Source organism: Molossus molossus, unplaced genomic scaffold, assembly GCF_014108415.1.
Source record: "Molossus molossus isolate mMolMol1 unplaced genomic scaffold, mMolMol1.p scaffold_m16_p_2, whole genome shotgun sequence".
NCBI lineage: Eukaryota > Metazoa > Chordata > Mammalia > Chiroptera > Molossidae > Molossus > Molossus molossus.
In genome coordinates this window covers 47,494,438-47,515,194 of record NW_023425355.1, presented here as the reverse complement: position 1 = coordinate 47,515,194, position 20,757 = coordinate 47,494,438, and the positions used below count along the sequence as shown (strand labels likewise).

Genomic DNA, 20,757 nt, shown 5'->3' with positions numbered 1-20,757 from the left:
TACAGGGGGGAAAAAGGAATAATAAATTCCTTCTGACATTACTCAATGTCCAGTATAAAATACTTGTAGGAATGTCTGAAACACAGGAGGGCTTGTGAATGAGCCAAGAAGTTTTTGTTGATTTTTTTGTTTTTAATCCTCACTGGAAGATATTTTTCCATTTCTTTTCAGACAGAGTGGAAGCAAGAGACAGAAAGAGAGAGAGAAACATCAATGTGTACACATTGATTGGTTGCCTCCCACATGACTCTGTCTAGGGCTGGGGACCAAACTAAAACCAAGGTAAATGCCCTTAACCAGAATCAAACCAGTGACTCTTTGGTCCGCAGGCTGATGCTCTATCTGCTGAGCCAGACTGGCCAGGGCTTTTGTTGATTTTTTTAAAATGAAATGAAATAAATCATTGCTTTGGACTGAATAAGTCCTAATTACCTTTCAAAAATATTACCTACATATACTCAGAGAAGAAAATTCAAAAATTATTTTCTGAATAAAAAGAAAATAAATTAGCATTCAGTGCTTAGTCTCATCTCATTGGTATCTTGACATCTCTCTCTCTCTTTTTTTTATCCTCACACAGGACATTTTTTGATATTTTGTCAGATAGAGTAGGAGGGGGAGAGAGAGAGAGAAACAATGACGTGAAAGGGACACATAGAGTGGTTGCCACCCACACGACCCAACCAGGGCCGGGGACAAACCGCAACCGAGGTAGGTGCCCTTAGCGGGAACCGAACCCGGGTCTCTCTGGACCGCAGGCCAACGCTCTAACCGCTGAGCCAAAACGGCCGGGCGACATCTCTCTTTTTAGTCATTACCCAAGGTGTGATCAATTTCACAAGATTAAACAATATTCTTTAACGTGCCAGTGGTAATTAAGTCTTTAAAAGTACATATTCTTTGCCCTGGCCAGTTTGGCTCAGCGGTTAGAACGTTGGCCTATGGACCAGAGAGTCCCAGATTCGGTTCCCACTAAGGGCACATACCTCGGTTGCAGTTTGTCCTCGCCCCAGTTAGGGTCGTGTGGGTGACAACCACTTGATGTGTCTCTCTCACGTTGATGTTTCTCTCTCTCTTCTCCCCTCTCTCCCTCCTGCTCTATCTGAAGGTAAATGCAAAAATGGCCTCGGGTAAAGATAACAAATTAAATAAATAAATAAATAAATAAATAAAATAATATAAAAGTACATATTCTTTAAGCCAACAGTTACACTTGTAAGAATATTTTCCATAGGTTTTCTCATACAAGGAAGTATATGTTCAAGGAGATTCATTGCAGCATTGCTTATAATGGCAAAATTTGAGAGAGAACATAAGTGTCTAACCAGAGAGGAATAGATAAATAATTTATGGTATGCCACATTATGGAATGCTATGCATCTACTAATAACAATAAAGTAGCTTTGTGTATACTGAGACAGAGGGCTGTCCATATTATGTTATCAAGTGAACTTTTAAAATGTATAACAGTATGTATAGTATTCCACTTTAAAAAATCCTATATACATACATGCCAAAGGTAGATTACATATATGTATAGAAGAGGCCTAGAAGTATAGTTGACCCTTGAACAACATGAGGTAACAGGTGCTGACACCCCTGTTTTCCATGCACAGTCAAAATCCACATATAATTTTTGACTCATCCCAAAACTTAACTACTAGTAGCCTACTATTGACAGGAAGCAGCCTTACTGATAACATGAGTAGTCGATTAATATGTATTTTGCATAATATATATATTATATAATCTATTATTACAATAAAATACATTAGAGAAAAGAAAACATTACTAAGGAAAATACAAGGAAGATAAAATACATTTATAATATTTATTGAAAAAAATCCAGGTATAAGTGGACCCATGCAGTTCAAACTCATGTTGTTCAAGGGTAAACTGTATATATACTAAACTGTTAACAGTCGTTACTCCTGATGCGTAGAATAGGTGGATTTTTAGTTTTCAATTTATATTCTTTTGTATTTTTGCAACAAGCATATATTTAATTTTTTGGACCTGAAATTTATCTGAGGGAGAAAAAAATGTAAGCACTTGGGAGCCAACCCTTTGCCCACAAACCTTGAATCAATTCCTGTTGTCTTATCTCGGCTTGTACAGTTTACCACAAATAAACACTATAGATACAATTTATTTTATTATTGGGAGAAGTTTCACAAATAAAGTTCCTGCGTTTTAGCTGGCTTGTCAGAAAATTAAAGTTCTTCCCATTGTGACTAAATGGTTTTAAAATACCAAGTGGTAGCTTTTGGGGAAAATTTGGTTTGTTTGTTCATTAATTGAAAATTTAGTAAGTGCCAACCACTAAGGAATTCAAACATGCTAGTCCCTCAGTTCTTCAAGTTGATGGTTCCTTCCCTCTTTCTGGATTGCTTGACCATCCCATCCTGACCCACAGTTGTTGCATTCAGCATTTACCAATGCTCATCTACATTTGAAAGACAATCCCCTTACACTTATTGCAAATTAGACTTCATATATGAATTTTCAAAAAGCTACTTCTTGCCTTCTGCATGAGAATATTCCCGTAAAACTGACATCTTTTTTTACTTCTACTTTTTAAATAAATAACAGGAGTAGGAGATAATTTAGCAATTGTAAATGGAAAAGAGCAAGTGTGGGGCATATAATGTTTGTTTTTATAAAGGAAAGGGGCATTTCTGAAATATTTGATATTTGTGAACAAAAACAACTGTCAATCACGGTTGGAGAAAAAAAATATGATATATAATCCTGTTCTAAAGCATATGTATATTGTATGAATATTTTTGGAATAAAAATATATCTGTCTCCAGAGAGAAAGAGGCTGGATCACATTATCTCTTTGAAGTTACAGTTCTTTAGATCCAAGAATTTTCTTTAAAAAGCAATTTAAAAATTGTAATGAGAAAATGTTTAAACTGAGACTTAGATTATACACATATGTGTAGGATCAATATTTCTAAAACTGCATTTTTGGGTACATCATGCCTTTTACTTCATAAATCCATGAAACACAACTTTAAATAAAAGTTTTATTTGAGGTCATTAAAATATGAAGGGGATAGAGTGATCCTTGCTATTAGTTCTTGTTGTATTATATTCTGTATTATATTATATTATTAGAAAGTAATTTATATGAGTATCTTCATGATTTTTATAAGAATATATTTTCATTTTGGAAACTGTAGACTCAATATTGCCAAAATTTTCATTTTGAGCCTCATTATTAAATTGTATATTATCTCCTTTTTATGCACTTACCTGTCTGTTATAAACTTAACATATTTCATTCTCCACAGTGTAGACCAAAGGAACAAGTGCCTATTTGTTCTGTGGTTGCTGCCTGTTAATTCTCCCCTAGATTTTAGGCATTTGGAGACAATTATGTCTCATGTTGGGGCTCCTGGGCTCCTTTTTCTAAAGATAATTAAATCCCAAGCTTAAAACTTGAAAGTTAATTGATCAAGCAGCAGCAATGTACAAAGTACAAAGATACCTAAGACACAATCCCTAATTCTCCAAGATATGAAAGATTCTAGTTGGTAGAGAGGAACTCCTGTCTTGCAGACAACACAGATGCTCTGTACCTTCCTTATTATTATTATTATTATTATTATTATTATTATTATTATTATTTTGGTATGTGCCCCTAGCTGCTAGGGCTTAGAAGGAACTGAACCCGGGACTCTCTGGTCCGCAGGCCAATGCTACAACCCCTGAGCCAAACCGGCCAGGCTGTACTTTCCTTTTTAAAAAACAAAACAAAACAAAAACAACAAAACAAAGACAAGTTCTGTGAAAAGACTATTAATAAATATATTATTATGGAAAGAATGTTAGTCTAACACCCTAATTCTGAACATAGGGAAACAAAAGTATATATGGTAATTGTTTTAAAAATAAGGTAAAAGCCAACTGTTGTATAAAAAAAGTGAACGTATATACCTGTCTCCTTATTTGTTCTTAATCTAAATTAGTCTTCATTTTATCTTTTTCCTACAGTGAATTAAATATTGTCAAATATCAGAAAGCTGTTCAGTTTTTTCATCTTCTGAGTAATTATTCTATTGAACTTATTCCCCAAATAGGTTGCTCACACATTAATATGCAAACAGAATTTTAGGATATGGAGATTTGTATACCCATTTTACCTTGATTAGTGGTGCAACTCATGTTCTTGTTGTAGGGCTTTGACCAGCTTCGACATGAAGGCTTGCTTTGTGATGTGAGCCTGATGCCAGGTGACACAGATGATGCCTTCCCTGTGCATAGAGTCATGATGGCGTCTGCTAGTGATTACTTCAAGGCTATGTTCACAGGTAGGTTACCTTTTTAAATTGCATCCACGTTAAAACAATAAAAAAAATAAGCTTTAAGATATTTTGATTTATTTTTTACTTAATTAATTTATTTATTTTTGTTAGAGATGTTTCTCCTTTTCCCCCCACTGATTCCTCCTCTCCTCCCTCCCCACCCTGTCCCCAGTTTTGTTGTCTATGTGCATTGTTCATGCACACATGCATATAAGTTGTGTGGTTTATCTCTTCCTTGCCACCCACTCTTCTGGGGATTGTCAGTGTGTACCCCAGTTCCACACCTCAGGGACAATCCCATTCCTCAGACAGTTATGTTCCACAAATAAGTGAGATCATATGATACTTGTTTTTCTCTGTTTGGCATGTTTCACTTAAGATGATACTTTCCAGGTCCGTCCATGTGGTCTCAAAAAATAAGAGATCTTTCTTTCTTACAGCTGCAGAGTACTTCATTGCGCATATGTACCGCAGCTTTTTTATTCATTCATATACTGATGGACATTTGGGCTGTGTCCAAATCTTACCTATTGTGAATAGTGCTGCTACAAACATGGGGGTACATATATTCTTTCTGATTGGTGCTTCAGGCTTATTAGGGCATATTCCTAGAAGGGAGATCACTGGGTCAAATGGAAGTTCAATTTTTAATTTATTGAGGTAATACCATATTGTTTTCCATAGTGGCTGCGCCAGTCTGCAGTCCCACCAGCAGTGTACTAGAGTCCCCTTTTCTCCACACCCTTGCCAACACTTGTTTGATGATTTTTTGATGGCAGCCATTCTGACAGGTGTGAGGTGATACCTCATTGTTGTTTTAATTTTCATCTATCTAATGATTAGTGATGTTGAGCATATTTTCATATATCTCTTAGCCATTTGTATGTACTGTTTGGAAAGGTGTCAATGTAGTTCCTCTGTCCATTTTTTAATTGGGCTCTTTGTCTTCCTTTTGTTGAGTTGTATGAGGACTCTATATATATTGGAAATTAACCCCTTACCTGATCTTTGATTGGCAATTATGCTCTCCCATACAGTGTGTTCCCTTTCCATTTTGATGATTGTATGTTTTGCTGTGCAGAAGCTTTTGAGTTTGATGTAGTCCCATGTGTTCATTATCTCCTTTGTTTCTGTTGCCTTGGTGATGTATCAGTGAAAATTATGCTGCATATGATGTCTGAAATTTTGTTGCCTACAGTTTCTTCTAGGATTTTTATGGATTCATGAGTTACGTTTAAGTCTTTTATCCATTTTAAGTTTATTCCTGTGTAGGGTGTAAGTTGATGGTCTAGTTTCATTTTTTTTGCATGTCCAATTTTCCCAACACCATTTATTAAAGAGGCTGTCTTTATTCTACTCTATGTTCTTGCCGCTTTTGTCAAATATTAATTGAGGATATTGCCTTGGATCCATTTCTGGGTTCTCTGTTCTGTTCCACTGGTCTACATCCCTGTTCTTGTGCCAGTATCAGGCTGTTTTGATTACAGTGGCTTTGTAGTATAACCTGAAATCTGGTAATGTGATCCCTCCAACTTCGTTCTTCTTTTTCAAGATTGCTGTGGCTATTTGGGGTCTTCTTTGGTTCCATATGAACTTTTGAAGTATTTGTTCTAGTTCTGTGAAGTATGCCATTGCTATTTTGATGGGGATTGCATTGAATCTATAGATTGCTTTGGGTAGTATGGTTATTATAATGATGTTAATTCTTCTAATCTTTGAACAAGGTATGTGCGTTCCACTTTTTTATATCTTTCTCTGTTTCTTTTTTCAATGGCATATAGTTTTCTGCAAATAGGTCCTTTATTTCTTTGGTTAAGTTTATTCCTAAGTATATTAATTTTTTTCCACAATGGTAAATGGGATTGTTTTTTTAGTTTCTCTTTCTGTGAGCTCATCATTGGTGTATAAGAATGCCATCAATTTTTTGCCGTTAATTTTGTATCCTGCTACTTTACCAAATTCATGTGTTAAGTCTAGTAAATTTTTGATGGAGTCTTTGGCGTTTTCTACGTATAGTATCATGTCATTTGCGAATAATGACAGTTTCACTTTCTCCTTTCCAATTTGGATCCCCTTCATTTTTTCTTCCTGTCTCATTGCTGTGGCTAAGACTTTCAGTACTATGTTAAATAAGAGTGGGGAAAGTGGGCATCCCTGTCTTGTTCCTGTTCTTAAGGGAAATGCTTTTACTTTTTGCCCATTGACTATGATGTTGGCTGTAGGTCTTTATATATGGTATTTATTATGACAACATATGATCCCCCTATTCCTACATTGCTGAGCAGTTTTATCAGAAATTCATGCTCGATTTTGTCAAATGCTTTTTCGGCATCGATTGATATGATTATGTGGTTTTTATTCTTCATTTTATTTATGTGGTGTATCACATTTATTGATTAGCGAATATTGTACCAGCCTTGCATCTCTGGGATGAATCCCACTTGGTCATGGTGAATAATTTTTTTGATGTATTGCTGGATTCGATTTGCTTTTATTTTGCTCAGGATTTTGGCCCCTATTTTTCATCAGGGATATTGGTTTGTAGTTTTCTTTCTTTGTAGTTTCTTTTTCTGGTTTTGGAACTAGAATCATGCTGTCCTCATAAAATGAGTTTGGAAGTCTTCCTTCTTCTTGAATTTTTTGAAATAGTTTGAGGAGAATGGGTATTAGTCCTTTTTTGAATGTTCGGTAAAACTCCCCCATGAGCCCTCTAGGCCTGGACCTTTGTTTACTGGAAGAGTCTTGATTACCTCTTCGATTTCCTTAGTTGTTATTGATCTGTTCAAGTTTTCTATCTCTTCCCGGTCCAGTTTTGGGATACTGTGTGTTTCTAGAAATTTGTCCATTTTGCTTAGATTGTCTAATTTGTTGCCATATAGTTTTTCATAGTAGTTGTTAACGATCTTTTGTATTTCTGTGGTGTCAGTTGTTACTTCTCCTCTTTCCTTTCTGATTTTGTGCATTTGGGTTCTCTCTCTTTGTTTCTTGGTGAGTCTAGCTAAGGGTCCATCAATCCTGTTTATTTTTTCGAAAAAAACAGCTCTTTGTTTCATTGATCCTTTGAATTGTTATTTTGGACTCTATGTCATTTATTTCTGCTCTAATCTTTACTATTTCCTTTCTTATACTTGCTCTGGGGTTTTCTTTTTGTTTGCTCTCTAGTTCAAGTTGTGAGGTTAGATAGTCTATTAGAAATTTTTCTTGTTTCTTCAGGTAGGCCTCTAGTGCTATGAACTTCCTTCTCAGAATTGCTTTTGCTGCATCCCATAGATTTTGTGTTGTTGTGTGTTCCATTTCATTGGTTTCCAGGAAGTTTTTAATTTCTTCCTTGATCTCCATGGTAACCCATTCGTTGTTTAATAACATGCTATTTAGCTTCCATGTGTTCAAGTATCTTTGCGTATTCTTGTTGCAATTGATTTCTAGGTTCATGCCATTGTGATTTCAGAAGATGCTTGATATGATTTCAATCTTCTTGAACTTGTAGAGACTTAGTTTGTGTCCTAACATGTGGTCTATCTTTGAGAATGTCCCATGTGCACTTGAAAAGAATGTGAATTCTATAGTTTTGGGGTGTAATTCTCTGTAGATATTTATTAAATTTATTTGCTCGAGTGCTTCATTTAGTGTCTCTGTTTTCTTGCTCGTTTTTTGTTTAGAGGATCTATCCAGTGATGTCAGAGGGATGTTGAAGTCCCCTGCTATGTTTGAATTGCTATCAATTTCTCCTTTAAAGTCTTCCAGAAGATTTTAAATATATTTTGGTGCTCCTATTTTGGGTGCATATATATTTATCAAAGTCATATATTTCTGTTGGATAGATCCTTATGTAATGGCCTTTTGTGTCTCTAGTTATGGCCTTCATTTGGAAATCTATTTTATCAGATATGAGTATTGCTACCACAGCTTTTTTTCACTTTCCATTTGCTTGGAATATTTTTTTCCATTCTTTCACTTTCAAACTATGTGAGTCTTTTGTTGTGAGGTGGTTCTCTTGTAAACAACATATAGATGAGTCATGCTTTCTTATCCAGTCAGCTACTCAGTGTCTTTTTATCAGAGTATTCAACCAAATATATTTACGGTGATTATTGATATGTACTTATTTATTGCCATTTTTGTTTAGTGTGCTTCTATTTTTCTTCCTATTTCTCCTGGTAATTACAGCTGTCCTTTTAACATTTCTTGCAGTGCTGGTGTGGTGTTTATGTATTCTCTTCACCTTTTTTTTGTCTGGGAAGCTGAAGCTCTTTATTTGACCTATTTTGAATGATAGCCTTGCTGGGTGGAGTAGTCTTAGATTCAGATCCTTGTTTTTCATGACCTTGATTACCTCATGTCATTCCTTTCTCGCTTGTAGTGTTTCTCTTGAGAAGTCAGCTGAGAGCCTTATCGGGTTTATATGCAGGTAATCTGTTGCATATCTCTTGCTGCTTTTAGGATTCTCTCTTTGTCTTTAATTTTTGGCAGTTTGATTACTATGTGTCTTGGTGTGGGCCCTTTTGGGTTCTTCTTACTTGGGGCTCTCTGTGCTTCTTGAACTTGAATGCCTCCTTCCTTCATGAAATTAGGGACGTTTTCTGTCACTATTTCTTTGAATATATTCTCTAACCCTTGCTTATTTTCTTCTTCTTCTTCTTCTTCTTCTTCTTCTTCTTCTTCTTCTTCTTCTTCTTCTTCAGGGACTCCTATGATGCGAATATTATTCCGTTTCCAGTTGTCCCACAGTTCTCTTAAGCTGTCTTTCTGTTTTTAAATTGTATTTTCCTTTTGGTTTTCTGCTTGGTTGATTTTTTTTTCTATCCTGTCTTCTAATTCACTGATTCAGTCCTCTGCTTCCTCTACTCTGCTGTTTAGACCTTCCAATGCGTTCTTTATTCCTGATATATCATTTTTTATTTCTTCTTTGTGTTTTTTTAATTTTAACCTGGTTGATTTTCAACATTTCTATGTCTGTACTCATAGTGCTCATGTCCTTACACATGCTTTTGAGCTTCCTCAAGATCATGGTTCATAATTCTAGTTCTATTAACCTGCTTATCTGCACCTCATTTATCTCTGCTTTGGTAGAGGTCCATTGTTCTTTCATTTGGCTTTTGTTTCTGTGTTTCACCATTTTGGATTTCACAGTGAGCTTTGAAACCTGCCAAATTTTTCCTGTAGGTGTTGGTGTTCTGCTGTTTGTGGCTCCCTCTCCAGGTTTTGGATGAGGGAGGGAGGACCTACGTTAAGCACCACTGCCAAGTGTTCCTTTCCTGGTTAGAGTTGCTAGCCCTGGAATAGTACAGTTATCCTCTAACTTTTTCCTGGATGCTATCAGTAGTGCTTATTTGAAGAACCTTATCTTTTCAGTTGAATGAAAAACTTTCTCAGGTGTTCAGCATAAGCTGATTTCCTGAGGGTGGGTCAGAATCTGGTCGTAATGGGCCTCAATTTGCATTTCAATGGCCACTGGATGGGGTTTAATCCTCGAGGGAGGGGCCACTGCCTCTCCCCAGAGCTGGGAAGGAATAAGATGACCACTGTCCTGTGTGGCCACAACTCAGCAAAATCTCTGAGCGCCCTGCAAATACCGAGTGTCCCCACACCATTCCAGTCCAGTCCACCTTCCCCCTTCCCGGAGCCCAAGGTAAGTGGCTGTGGCTATTTTAGCTTTTGTCCTGGCTCTGTGCTGTGGAGCCGCATGGGAGTTTAACCCCAGGGTGCTGCTCACAGCTAAGGCCGCTTCTGTCTGTGGGTTCCCAGCCCCTCTCTGGTGCCTCTGCAATCCTACCAGGATTGAGTCAGTGTCCCTGGTTATATGGTCCTCTAAGGTGCTTTTCTGTTGCTTTTTCCTGATGATTTGTCTTTATTTTTGTTTTAATTCCAGTTTGGTCCTGGGAGATGGTCTGTGTAGCTTCCATTCACTCTGCCGCCATTTTGGAATCCCACTAGATATTTTGATTTCTAGAGTGCATTCAATTGTTTTTGTCTGTGTCTTTATATGAAAAAACAGCTTCAAAAGGAATATACACCCATTAAATGTGGTTGTGGGTGGAACGTTTTTAACTTGTGAAATGTATGTACCTTTTTCATACTTCTGCCCTCCTGTATGTCACAGCTTTTCTTTTCCAGACACACATATGAATGAGCACCAGAGCCTCTGATTCCCCCTACTACAATCAAAAGTTACAAAGTGACAGGAGAACATTAGTATAGAATTATTGCTTTTTATTTCTTTCTTTTTTTTTTTAATCCTCACCCGAGGACATTTTTTTTTTCCATTTTTTGTTCAGATAGAGCGGGAGGGAGAGAGAGAGAGAGAAACATCGATGTGAAGGGACACATCGAGTGGTTGCCACCCGCACGACCAACCAGGGCCGGGGACAAACTGCAACCGAGGTACGTGCCCTTAGCGGGAACCAAACCCGGGTCTCTCTGGACCGCAGGCCGACACTCCAACCGCTGAGCCAAACTGGCCAGGGCGAATTATTGCTTTTTAAGTACACTCTTTGAATTATAAATTATGCACAAGCCTAACTGACATGAATGCTTATACAGAATAAAACTTTTTCTTGGTTTTATTGTAGAAATGAGTTTGACCTTAATTAAATTATCTGTCTTCATTTAATTGAATGCCTTTTTATTTAAGGTGGAATGAAAGAACAAGATCTAATGTGCATTAAGCTTCATGGCGTGAGCAAAGTTGGTTTAAGGAAAATTATTGATTTCATTTATACTGCAAAACTTTCTCTTAATATGGACAACCTTCAAGACACACTGGAAGCTGCCAGTTTTCTACAGATTCTGCCAGTTTTGGACTTCTGCAAAGTATTTCTCATATCTGGGGTAAGACATTTTCATATCTTCAAATCTTTTTCTGCAGTAGACTCTGATGTCCCCTGTTTAGAGTAGGATTATGAATCTTTTGTGTAGACATGTGAAACATTGGCCATTAGAGAGAGGCGTTATGTAACGTGTGGTCTGGAAGTAAGTTGAGAGGAAAACAGAACAGGTGTGCATTTACCAAAGAGAATAATTTAAGAAAAGCCTTCTGTATAATCAGATGATACCAGACAATAATAGTGTTTGATACAATATACACCTTAACATTTTGGATAATGTTATATATTTTGATTTGGTTTTATTTACTTTAATAATTTTATTATTTTTATTTTTTATGTTTTTGCAATTTTTATTTATTTTTGTTACAGATGGTTCTCCTTTTCCCCTACTAGACACCCTCCTCCCAATCCTGCCCCCCTCTTCAGCATTGCTGTCTGTGTCCATTGGTTATGCATATATGCATATAAGTTCTTTGGTTTATTTCATCCCTCTGCCCCACCCCCCTCCTCTTAGGTTTGTCAGTCTGAACTGTACTCCTTTCTGTGTCTCTGGGTCTATTGTGTTCATCAGCTTATTTTGTTCATTGTATTCCACTTTAAGGATTTTATACAAGCAGACTTTATTTATTTTAATATTTTTTCTTTATTGGTTTTAGAGAGAGAGGGTGGGAAAGGGAGAGAGAGATAGAAACATCGATGAGGGAGCACACTGATTGGCTGCCTCCTACATGCCCCCCACTGGGGATTGGGCCCACAACCTAGGTATGTGCCCTGACAGAGAATCAAACTGGTGACCTCTTGGTGCATCGGTTGATGCTCAACCACTGAAAAACACCTGCTGGGCTACAAGCAGACTTTAAATGGAATTCTGTTGAAACATATTTTGAAATTTTAGAAGTCTTTTCCAATAGACTCAGCAATCTTTTTTCTGCCTTTAAATATGGGAGCTAGGTCTTGAAAAGAACTAATACCTATGTGCAGACTTTTAAGAATATACATTTTGAGTCCATTGAAACACATCACCCTTTGAATTGTTTTTAGCCTTCTTTAATAGATAAGAAAGAACACATATAACTACCAACCAATGAACTGCTTAGCAGTCATCTGGTTCCTGAAGACAGTGCCTTATTTTAGTTGAGACCCTTAAATTTTTCTTCTGGGAAACGAAAGATTTTGGTTGCAAAGAAATATTGCCAAGAAGATTTCTAGAGCTTGCTTTTGTGATGGAAAATTATGACAATGGTAAATTTTGATATATTTTATAATTTATTATATTGATGGTAAATACATTTGCTATAACTGATTTTAACTAATATCAATTTTAATATTGGTAAATAATTGCTGTTAGGCCTTTAAAATTGCATTTGCTAAACATGGAGCCTTATCTTTAAAACCCTAAGTTTCAATAGAATCTGTCCATAATTATTGTATTAATAAGCTGCTTCTTATAAAGTCAGCCAACAGTTCATTTAACTGTGCTATTGAAAGTGTTTTGTTTGCTTACTGTCATTTTAATGTACTCAGACTGCTGTCTCACAATTACCTTTAATCTTTTAAACTAATTGCTATTTTTAAGGGCTTTTATGGTAGCATGGTATTGAATCCTATTTTTTTCTTCATTGCACAAGTAGCCCAAGTTATGTTTGTTTATTTCCCAAGATGATGCTTGTTGTCATTACTGAATCTGGGTACTAAATTAATTTTTAATTTAATTATACAAGGCAACCCCCCTCAAGATCTAAAAGCATCTTTCCTTTAGTTTTGTGCCATTGACATTATATAGTGATGTCATTTCAAGAAAAAGTGAATTGTATTGAATATGCTTTTAAAAATGTATCAGTCTAATAATTAACCTAATAATAACACTTAATGTTTACATTTGTAAACTCTTAATACTGCTTTACACTGATACTAGCAATATATGCTCATCTGAGCCAAACTAGGCACAGTGTTGTGATATTTTGGAACTGATCATTAATAAGCAACATTGTTGACCTATTCCTTCTCAAATACCGAAGTTTAGTCCTTATAATTTTAGATATTGGTTGTGATCAATTCCTTTATCTGAAATAAAAGTACCAAACTGGATAAAGCACAGTTTATGAAAAGGTATAAAAGTATTCAATTGTCAAAATAATAGTATTAGAAAATAATTTTGTTCTAGATAACTATTTAAAACAAGTTTATTTAAAGATATCACAGTAATTTTGCAATATTGACACATTTCCTATAACTAGAATGTTGATTCCTTAACCTATTTGAAGAATTTATTATAATTTTATGTTTTATCCTTTTGGGAATATCTTTTTAAAAATAAACAGTTAATATTGTCTTAAATATTATATTCTTAATTCCTTATGTCTTCTGCTGACATCCTAAAATCCATTTCTAGGCATGTCCCTGAGAAAACTTACTTGCGATATAGTTTGCTCCTATCTCTAGTGGTTTTAGAACTTTCTTGCCTATGAGCTTTGAGGAAACACCTCTTTTCTGACCACCATTCTATTTACTTATCTTTCATTCTGGGATATGTCTGTGTGATTTTACTGTGGAAATGTTCCCTCTCAGAATCCATGATAATTTTTGAGAAAAGTTGGTAGATTATTAGTTTAAGGATTGTGTAAAATCCAATTTTTTATTTATTCCTCTGTCATGCATTCCATTTCTTAGTTAAACATTTAGCTGCACTCTATTTTTTCCCTTTCATTCTTGACAATCAAGTGAATCAGCAAAAAAAAACAGTAGCCCTGGGTGCCTTTTCTATTTATAAGAACTGAAAATTTCACAATCGTATATTTTTTCAAAGGTAGATTTGTTTTTAGTTCTCCCACAAGCTAAATTATTATAGATCATTTTTAAATATAACAATCTCATGTTTTAAGGAATGGGTGCTGAAACCAAATATTTTGAAGAAATAAGATTATATTTTTAACGATATAATGTGATTATAGTTCACATAAATGAAACACTACTTGGATTTGAGCTCTTAGAAAGAAAAATTAGTTCTTTTACAATTCTATTCTATCCCATAAAAAATGTGTCTTTATTGTTGAAAGTATTACAGATATCGTTTGTGTGGATGATGAGTAGCACTGGTGCATTAAATATGACAAAGTAAATAACACATAAAGTATTATATATTAGTTTTGAATGATAATTTTAAATACTGTAATAAAACCACACTAGCCTTTGGTGGGGTAGACACCAGTTTTCTGTTGCAGAACATCACGCTCAATAGAACAAGAACCACTCTTCTCCTAACTTTGTGGTAATACTTTTTTCTTAGGGTGGTAATTATTTTTATAGTTTATAGGATCTGGTGCTTTAGTTCTTGTTATATTATATTCTTGCTAATTATAGAAAAGAAGACTATGAAATGAATACAAAAGGATGACAGTGAGCAATATAAAGCAGAGTATGTAATTTTTTTTGTAATACTATAAACTTTTACTTTCATATATTATGAAGATAATGGAAGATTACCTTTGTTTTAGTTATATACCCATTAAAATTACATTCGTTTTATCCCTATAATTTTGCATAACTACAGCATGCTAAATGCCATGCAACCATTCCCTGATTTACAAACAGGTTGTAGTTAAATATTTTTGTTTATTATATTTGTTTACAAGTTAGAATTTGTAACATTTACCATTTCCTCCACAGAATTACTATTATGGAAAATTACAGGCTAACCCACAAAACCCAATTTAATGTAAGGTTGCTGAAATAGGACATTTGTAATTCAATTGGAAGTATTACAATTTAAATACACAATTAGGAGAAAACACAAACCTTAAAAAATGAATAGGCATCCAAAATGGCGGCAGAGTGAATGGGAGCTACATAGACCATCTCCCAGGACCAAACTGGAGTTACAACTAAAACACAGACAAATTGATGGGAAAAAGCAGCTTTCGAGGACCATATAAACAGGGACAATAACTGGATCATGGTAGGATTACGAAGGCTCTAGAAGGGGGCTGGGAGCCCACAGTTGGCAGCTCGGTAGCAGCCTTAGCTATGAGCTGTGCCCTCAGCTTAAAGTCCCAAGCAGCTCCACAGCCCAGAGCCAGGACAGAGGCTAAAATAGCCACAGCCACTCATCTTGGGCTCCGGCAGAGGGAGGGCAGACTGGACTGGAACTGTGTGGGAACACTTGGGATTTGGAGGGCACTCAGAGCTTTTGCTGAGTTGCAGCCACACAGGACTGTGGCCATATTGCTCCTTTCCAGGGCTCTGAGGAGAGGCAGTAGCCCCTCCCTCAGAGATTCAACCCCACCCTGTGGGCCATTGAAATGCAAATTGAGGCTTACAAACAACCAACATCTGCCCCACCCTCGGGAAATCCCCTTATGCGGAGCACCTGAGGGAGTTTTTCAATCAGCTGACAAAACCCAAAACTCTTCAAGTAACCAGGACAGCTAGCCTCCTGGCAAAAAGCTAGAGGATAACAGTACCATCCCTGGGCTAGCAACTATAACCAAGAAAGTAAGACTTGACAGTGGTGTTTAATTTGGGTCCTCCCTTGCTCATCTAAACTCAGGAGAGGGAGCCACAAGCAGCAGAACATCAATGCCCACAGGGAAAACTTGGCAGGCTCCAAAGCCCACTGTGATAGCCAAAATGGTGAAACACAGAAACAAAAGCCAAATGAAAGAACAAGAGACCTCCACCGAAGATGATATCAATGTGGAGCAGTTAGGTATGTTAACAGAGCTAGAATTCAGAGCCATGATCTTGAGGAAGCTGAACAGCATGAGTAAGGACATAGAGATGCTGAAAATAAAACAATTGGAAATTAAAAACCACAAGGAAGAGATCAAGAGTGATATATCAGAAATAAAGAACACATTGGAAGGTCTAAAGTGTAGAGTAGAGGAAGCTGAGGACCACATCAGTGAATTAGAAGACAGGGTAGAAAAAAACAACCAATCAGAAAACCAAAAGGAAAAAAAAAAAAACAATTAAAAAACAGGAAGGCAGTTTAAGAGAATTGTGGGACAACTGGAAAGGTATTAATATTCGCATAATAGGAGTCCCCGAAGAAGAAAAAAATGAGTGTTAGAGAACATAGTAATAGTAACAACAGAACAAGAAATAGTAACAGAAAACTTTCAAACTTTCCTAATTTGGTTAAGGAAAAAATCACTCAAATTCAAGAAGCACAGCGAGTCCCAAGTAAGAAGAACCCAAACAGGCCCACACAAAGACACACAGTAATTAAAATGCCAAAAATTAAAGACAAAGAGAGAATCCTAAAAGCAGCAAGAGATAAGCAACTGGTTACCTACAAACAAAACCCCATAAGGCTCTCAATGAGTTTTCACAAGAAACACTACAGGCCAGAAGGGAATGGCATGAAGTAATCAAGGTCATGAAAAGCAAGGATCTGAATCCAAGATTACTCTACCCAGCAAGGCTGTCATTCAAAATAGAAGATCAAATAAAGAGCTTCCCAGACAAAAAAAAAGTCTAAGGGAATATGTTAGTACCAAAGCAGCACTACAAGAAATGTTAAAAGGACAGCTGTAATTAATAGAAGAAATATGAAGAAAAATATAACCAAACTAAACAAAAATGGCAATAACTAAGTACATATCAATAATCACCTTAAAGGTAAATGGACTGAATGCTCTGAATAAAAAGACACAGAGTAGCTGATTGGATAAGAAAGCATGACTCATCTATATGTTGTTTCAAGAGACCCACCACCAAACAAAAGACTCACATAGATTGAAAGTGAAGGGATGAAAAAATTTTTCCAAGCGAACGGAAAGAAAAATAAGCTGTGGTAGCAATACTCATATCTGGTAAAATAGATTTCAAAATGAAGTCCATAACTAGAGACAAAGAATGCCACTACATAATATTGAAAGGATCTATCCACCAGGAAGATATAACCTTGATAAATGTATATGCACCCGATATAGGAGTACCAAAATATATTAAAAAGCTTCTGAAGGATATCAAAGGAGAAATTGACAGCAATACAATCATAGTAGGGGACTTCAACACCTCATTGACACCACTGGATAGATCTGTTGTAACCCAGGAGAGTCATCCTCACTCAGACATTAAGTAATTTTGAATATTAGGAGCTTTATTACCTGCGCAGGGACTGCAGCCAACCTACACAGAGGAGAACTGCAGCCCCAAGCTCAGGGGGAGGGTTGCTTATATAGGACATGGGTTACTCAAGAGTTTAGCAGAGCAAGTAAGCTGCATGTATAGAAGCAGATATCAGCAGTTAGTAATTGTACAAGTTGTTTGTTTTATATTTTTTAACATTTATTAAACTTTAGCCTTGAATGTCTCATTGTCCCGTCTGGCGTCTCCTGATTAGTTAAGCTCATGGTCATGGCTGATCCATCTCTTCAAGAGTTTTTGTAAAAACAACTTGGGCTCAAGGAACCCGGGAGAGGTTCCTTCTTCTAGCAGATGGAGAATTATTGGGTTATAACATTCCCCACTGGTTTTATGCATAGATCAAATCTTTGATCTAATGGCAACCTTTGGTTATGAGAGGCCAGGACTAATAATTTGATAGATTGGACCCTCTCTCTTATGAAAGTTATTAATTTGTTTATCATTATAGGTCTACAGAAATAGTCCTAGAAATAGGAGTATGAGGGGGCCCGCTAGAGAAGAGTAGTGAGCCAGGGGGACCAGTTATAAAGGCCTTTGAATTCGCTATTAGAGGCCTCTTCGCTTCTGGCCTGCGAGGTGCTTCCTAAGAATCTGAATATTCCCTTTGATGACTCCTATCTATTGGTATAAAAATAGCAAGCTTCCCTTAGTGCTCTAAATGCTGTAAGGTGTCAGCGAGATAACTAGAGATGCACAGCAGAATTGTAAAGGAGCACTTTACATCAGCGGGCTGTGGGGGGGCATTTTCCAAATCCTCAGTAACTTGCCTTCTTTGTTGTCCGCTTTTAAAAGCACAAACTATAGAAAAAAACTACACTCTCTTGGCGCTGCTTTTGGCACCGTTAAGGGGGGTTGATACAGAGAAGGGGGAGAGAGGAACTTGTTTTGTCAGGGCAGCTATTAATCTCGTTTTTCTCATGGTTCCTCTGAGTTCCCCAAGGCCATTATTAACCCCTTATCTTTATATTTTTCTTTGGGTTTCTCAAGGCCCTTATGTTTATAAAGAAAGTCTGCTAGGGTGTGTACGTGTAGTAACTGAGGGTCAGAATGGAGTTACTACATCCCCTTTGTGGTGACATTTTTAAGATTTCTCCCAATATCCTATTTCTAAGTTCCCAGTTCTACTGGAGTACAGATCTATAAAGATTCCCCTGTACAGTTATACTTAGAAAAATTAGAGTCCTGATAAATGCAAGAGTCTCATTTTTAAGGATCTGGAGAGGCTTGCATTGTCTATTCCGCTTTTTCCGCCTTCAGCCAGGAGTGGTGCAGCTAGACCAGGATGCCGTTGACCTTGACAACCGTTGGTGCGGGCAGGATGACAGTGTATGGTCCCTTCCAGGCCAGAGTTAGTCCCTGGGTGGTGAATTTCTTTACCTATATCGAATCCCTGAGCTGGAACGGGTGCACAGGTTTGAGGTGGGCACAGGCAGGGCATCGCAGATGTGTTTATGGACGGCCTTCTGGGCAGACTGCAGGGCCTGTAAGAACTGTAAGAGGGCGAGGGGGAGCAGAGTGGTCCAGTTTTCACCGGTTTCTAAAGTAAATTTGGTTAAGGTTTTCTTTATTATATCCCAGACTGTTATTCTATGATTAGGGGCAAGCTCTCCCCTCTCAGTGTCCTCTCTTCTTCTCTTCTTGAGTATTCCTCTAATGTCCTGTCTTCCTGTAATATGTATGTCCCTTTCTCTTATCCTTCCTTATCTTTTTTATTTCCTCTGAATAATCCTTCTCTTTTTATTTCTTTCCTGTCTATAACTTACACAGACCCTCTGCGACTCACACAATCCTTCTTCAACTTACACAGACCCTCTGCGACTTTCTTAGTCCCTCTGACGTGAACCTGAGAGCTTGCTTAATCTATCTACTGTCTGCACATCCCCTAGCTTTTCTTCTCCTTTCCCTACTTAGACCTACACATCCCTGCTTCCTTCTGCCTTCTCCTTTTCCCTGTGACCTTACTGGACATTGCCTGCCTCTCAGGAGTTCAGTAAGCTTGGTGTAACCTAAGTGGGTAGTCTGGTGCAGCTGGTTGACCAAAGTCCGACCTAGAGCCTCTGGGATTAATAACCTCCCATCAGGCAGTGTCTACTATCCGTTGCTTTTCTTCATGGCTTGTTTTCTGCTTGGCTAAGTCATTTTCTGACCTAGTGTAAGTAGGAGTCAGAGGCAAACTTGTGTTTGGCAAGGTGACTGATATCTGGATAGGTCCCCACTGGTTTTAGGGCCATCTGTCAAGCTTTTTTATTTGCAGCACGGTTTCCCCTTGTCTCATCAGAGAGTCTTGATTAGGGCTATGAGTTCAGCCCCTTGGATTGAAGTTTTTTTGTTTAATGACTGTGACCAAATGATATGGTCCAGAGTTACTATTGCTGTCCCAGCATACCTGATATCTTCCTGGACATAGCTGTTCCCGTCCGTGAACAATATTTCATCTGATGATGGCAGTGGGTCATCCTTGAGGTCTGGGCGGCCATCTGCAGTGTCGATTGCCTCCAGGCCGTCCTGCAGAGGTTTCTCTGGGTCATCATCTGGAGGCAGGCTGGCAGGATTGACGGCCAACGTCTCGTGGAACTTGATGTGAGGGCTGGCCTGGAGTGGCAGTGGCCAGCAATTGAATGATCTCTGGAGGAGATCATGTCTGAGTAGGGGATATGGGCATTCCGGCAGGAACAGAAATAAATGAGTCACAGTATTTTTCCCAAGGTCTATAGTCCTCTTTGAAGTCTAGGGGTAGGTTAGGGTCCCATTGGCTCGGTCAGGACTGAGTCTGCTGCACCAGTGTCTACCAAGAAATTAACTAGTTTGTTCCCTATTGTCTTGTATTATTCTGGGCTCCAGAGGGCTCAGCTGGAAGGAGCCCTAGCCTGTCATTTTCCTAAATTAAGGATGGCTTTTTATTTTGTTCCTCTATATCTGACTTGCCTTTGTGTTTTCTATTCCTAATCGGGACCTAGGCCTGTCGTTTTGACCCTTTCTCATGTTTCCTTTTTAGGGTGACCCTATTCTGTGTGCTCTGTTTTCCTTAAATCTGTTATTATTACCTTTGCTAATTCAGCCAATTGGGCCAATAGGCCTAACAGGAGAACACGGTGAAAAGTGTCTAAGGAAGCCCTTCCCCCAGTAGTACCACAGTCAGAGGAATGGGAACATTTCCCCTGACTCCAGGTTTACAAAAGGATGCAGGAAAGGGGAGCAACATCCTAACACATATGTTTATGCGGGGCAGAGTATTTTTTAACTCTCTAAGAGCACTTTGTACCCGTGCCTGGAATTTCTATATTTAATTCCCTAAAGTTCAGAGAAGCCTGTTGGAAACTAGCTTCTACCAAACCTGCTGCAGAGGAGCAGCCCAGGCTGGCATTGAAAGCATTAACAGATCCAAATTTATTTTTTAGCTTTTTTGTAATAAGAACCCAAAGTAGGCAAACTCAGGTTAATTAACATTTTAGTATATCCTCAAGAGGGGT

At 37.5% G+C, this 20,757-nt stretch overlaps 1 protein-coding gene across 4 annotated transcripts in view; it reads left to right on the top strand.

Annotated features, from left to right (window-relative positions):
• The window catches only part of KLHL13 (kelch like family member 13), a 308,520-nt gene that overhangs the window by 258,356 nt on the left and 29,407 nt on the right, over positions 1-20,757 (top strand). For all 4 annotated transcript variants that reach the window (XM_036270593.1, XM_036270594.1, XM_036270591.1 and 1 more), the window contains 2 exons: positions 4,187-4,319; positions 10,945-11,141. In XM_036270593.1, the coding sequence (XP_036126486.1) occupies positions 4,187-4,319; positions 10,945-11,141 (330 nt within the window). The remainder of the gene's footprint in view (positions 1-4,186; positions 4,320-10,944; positions 11,142-20,757) is intronic.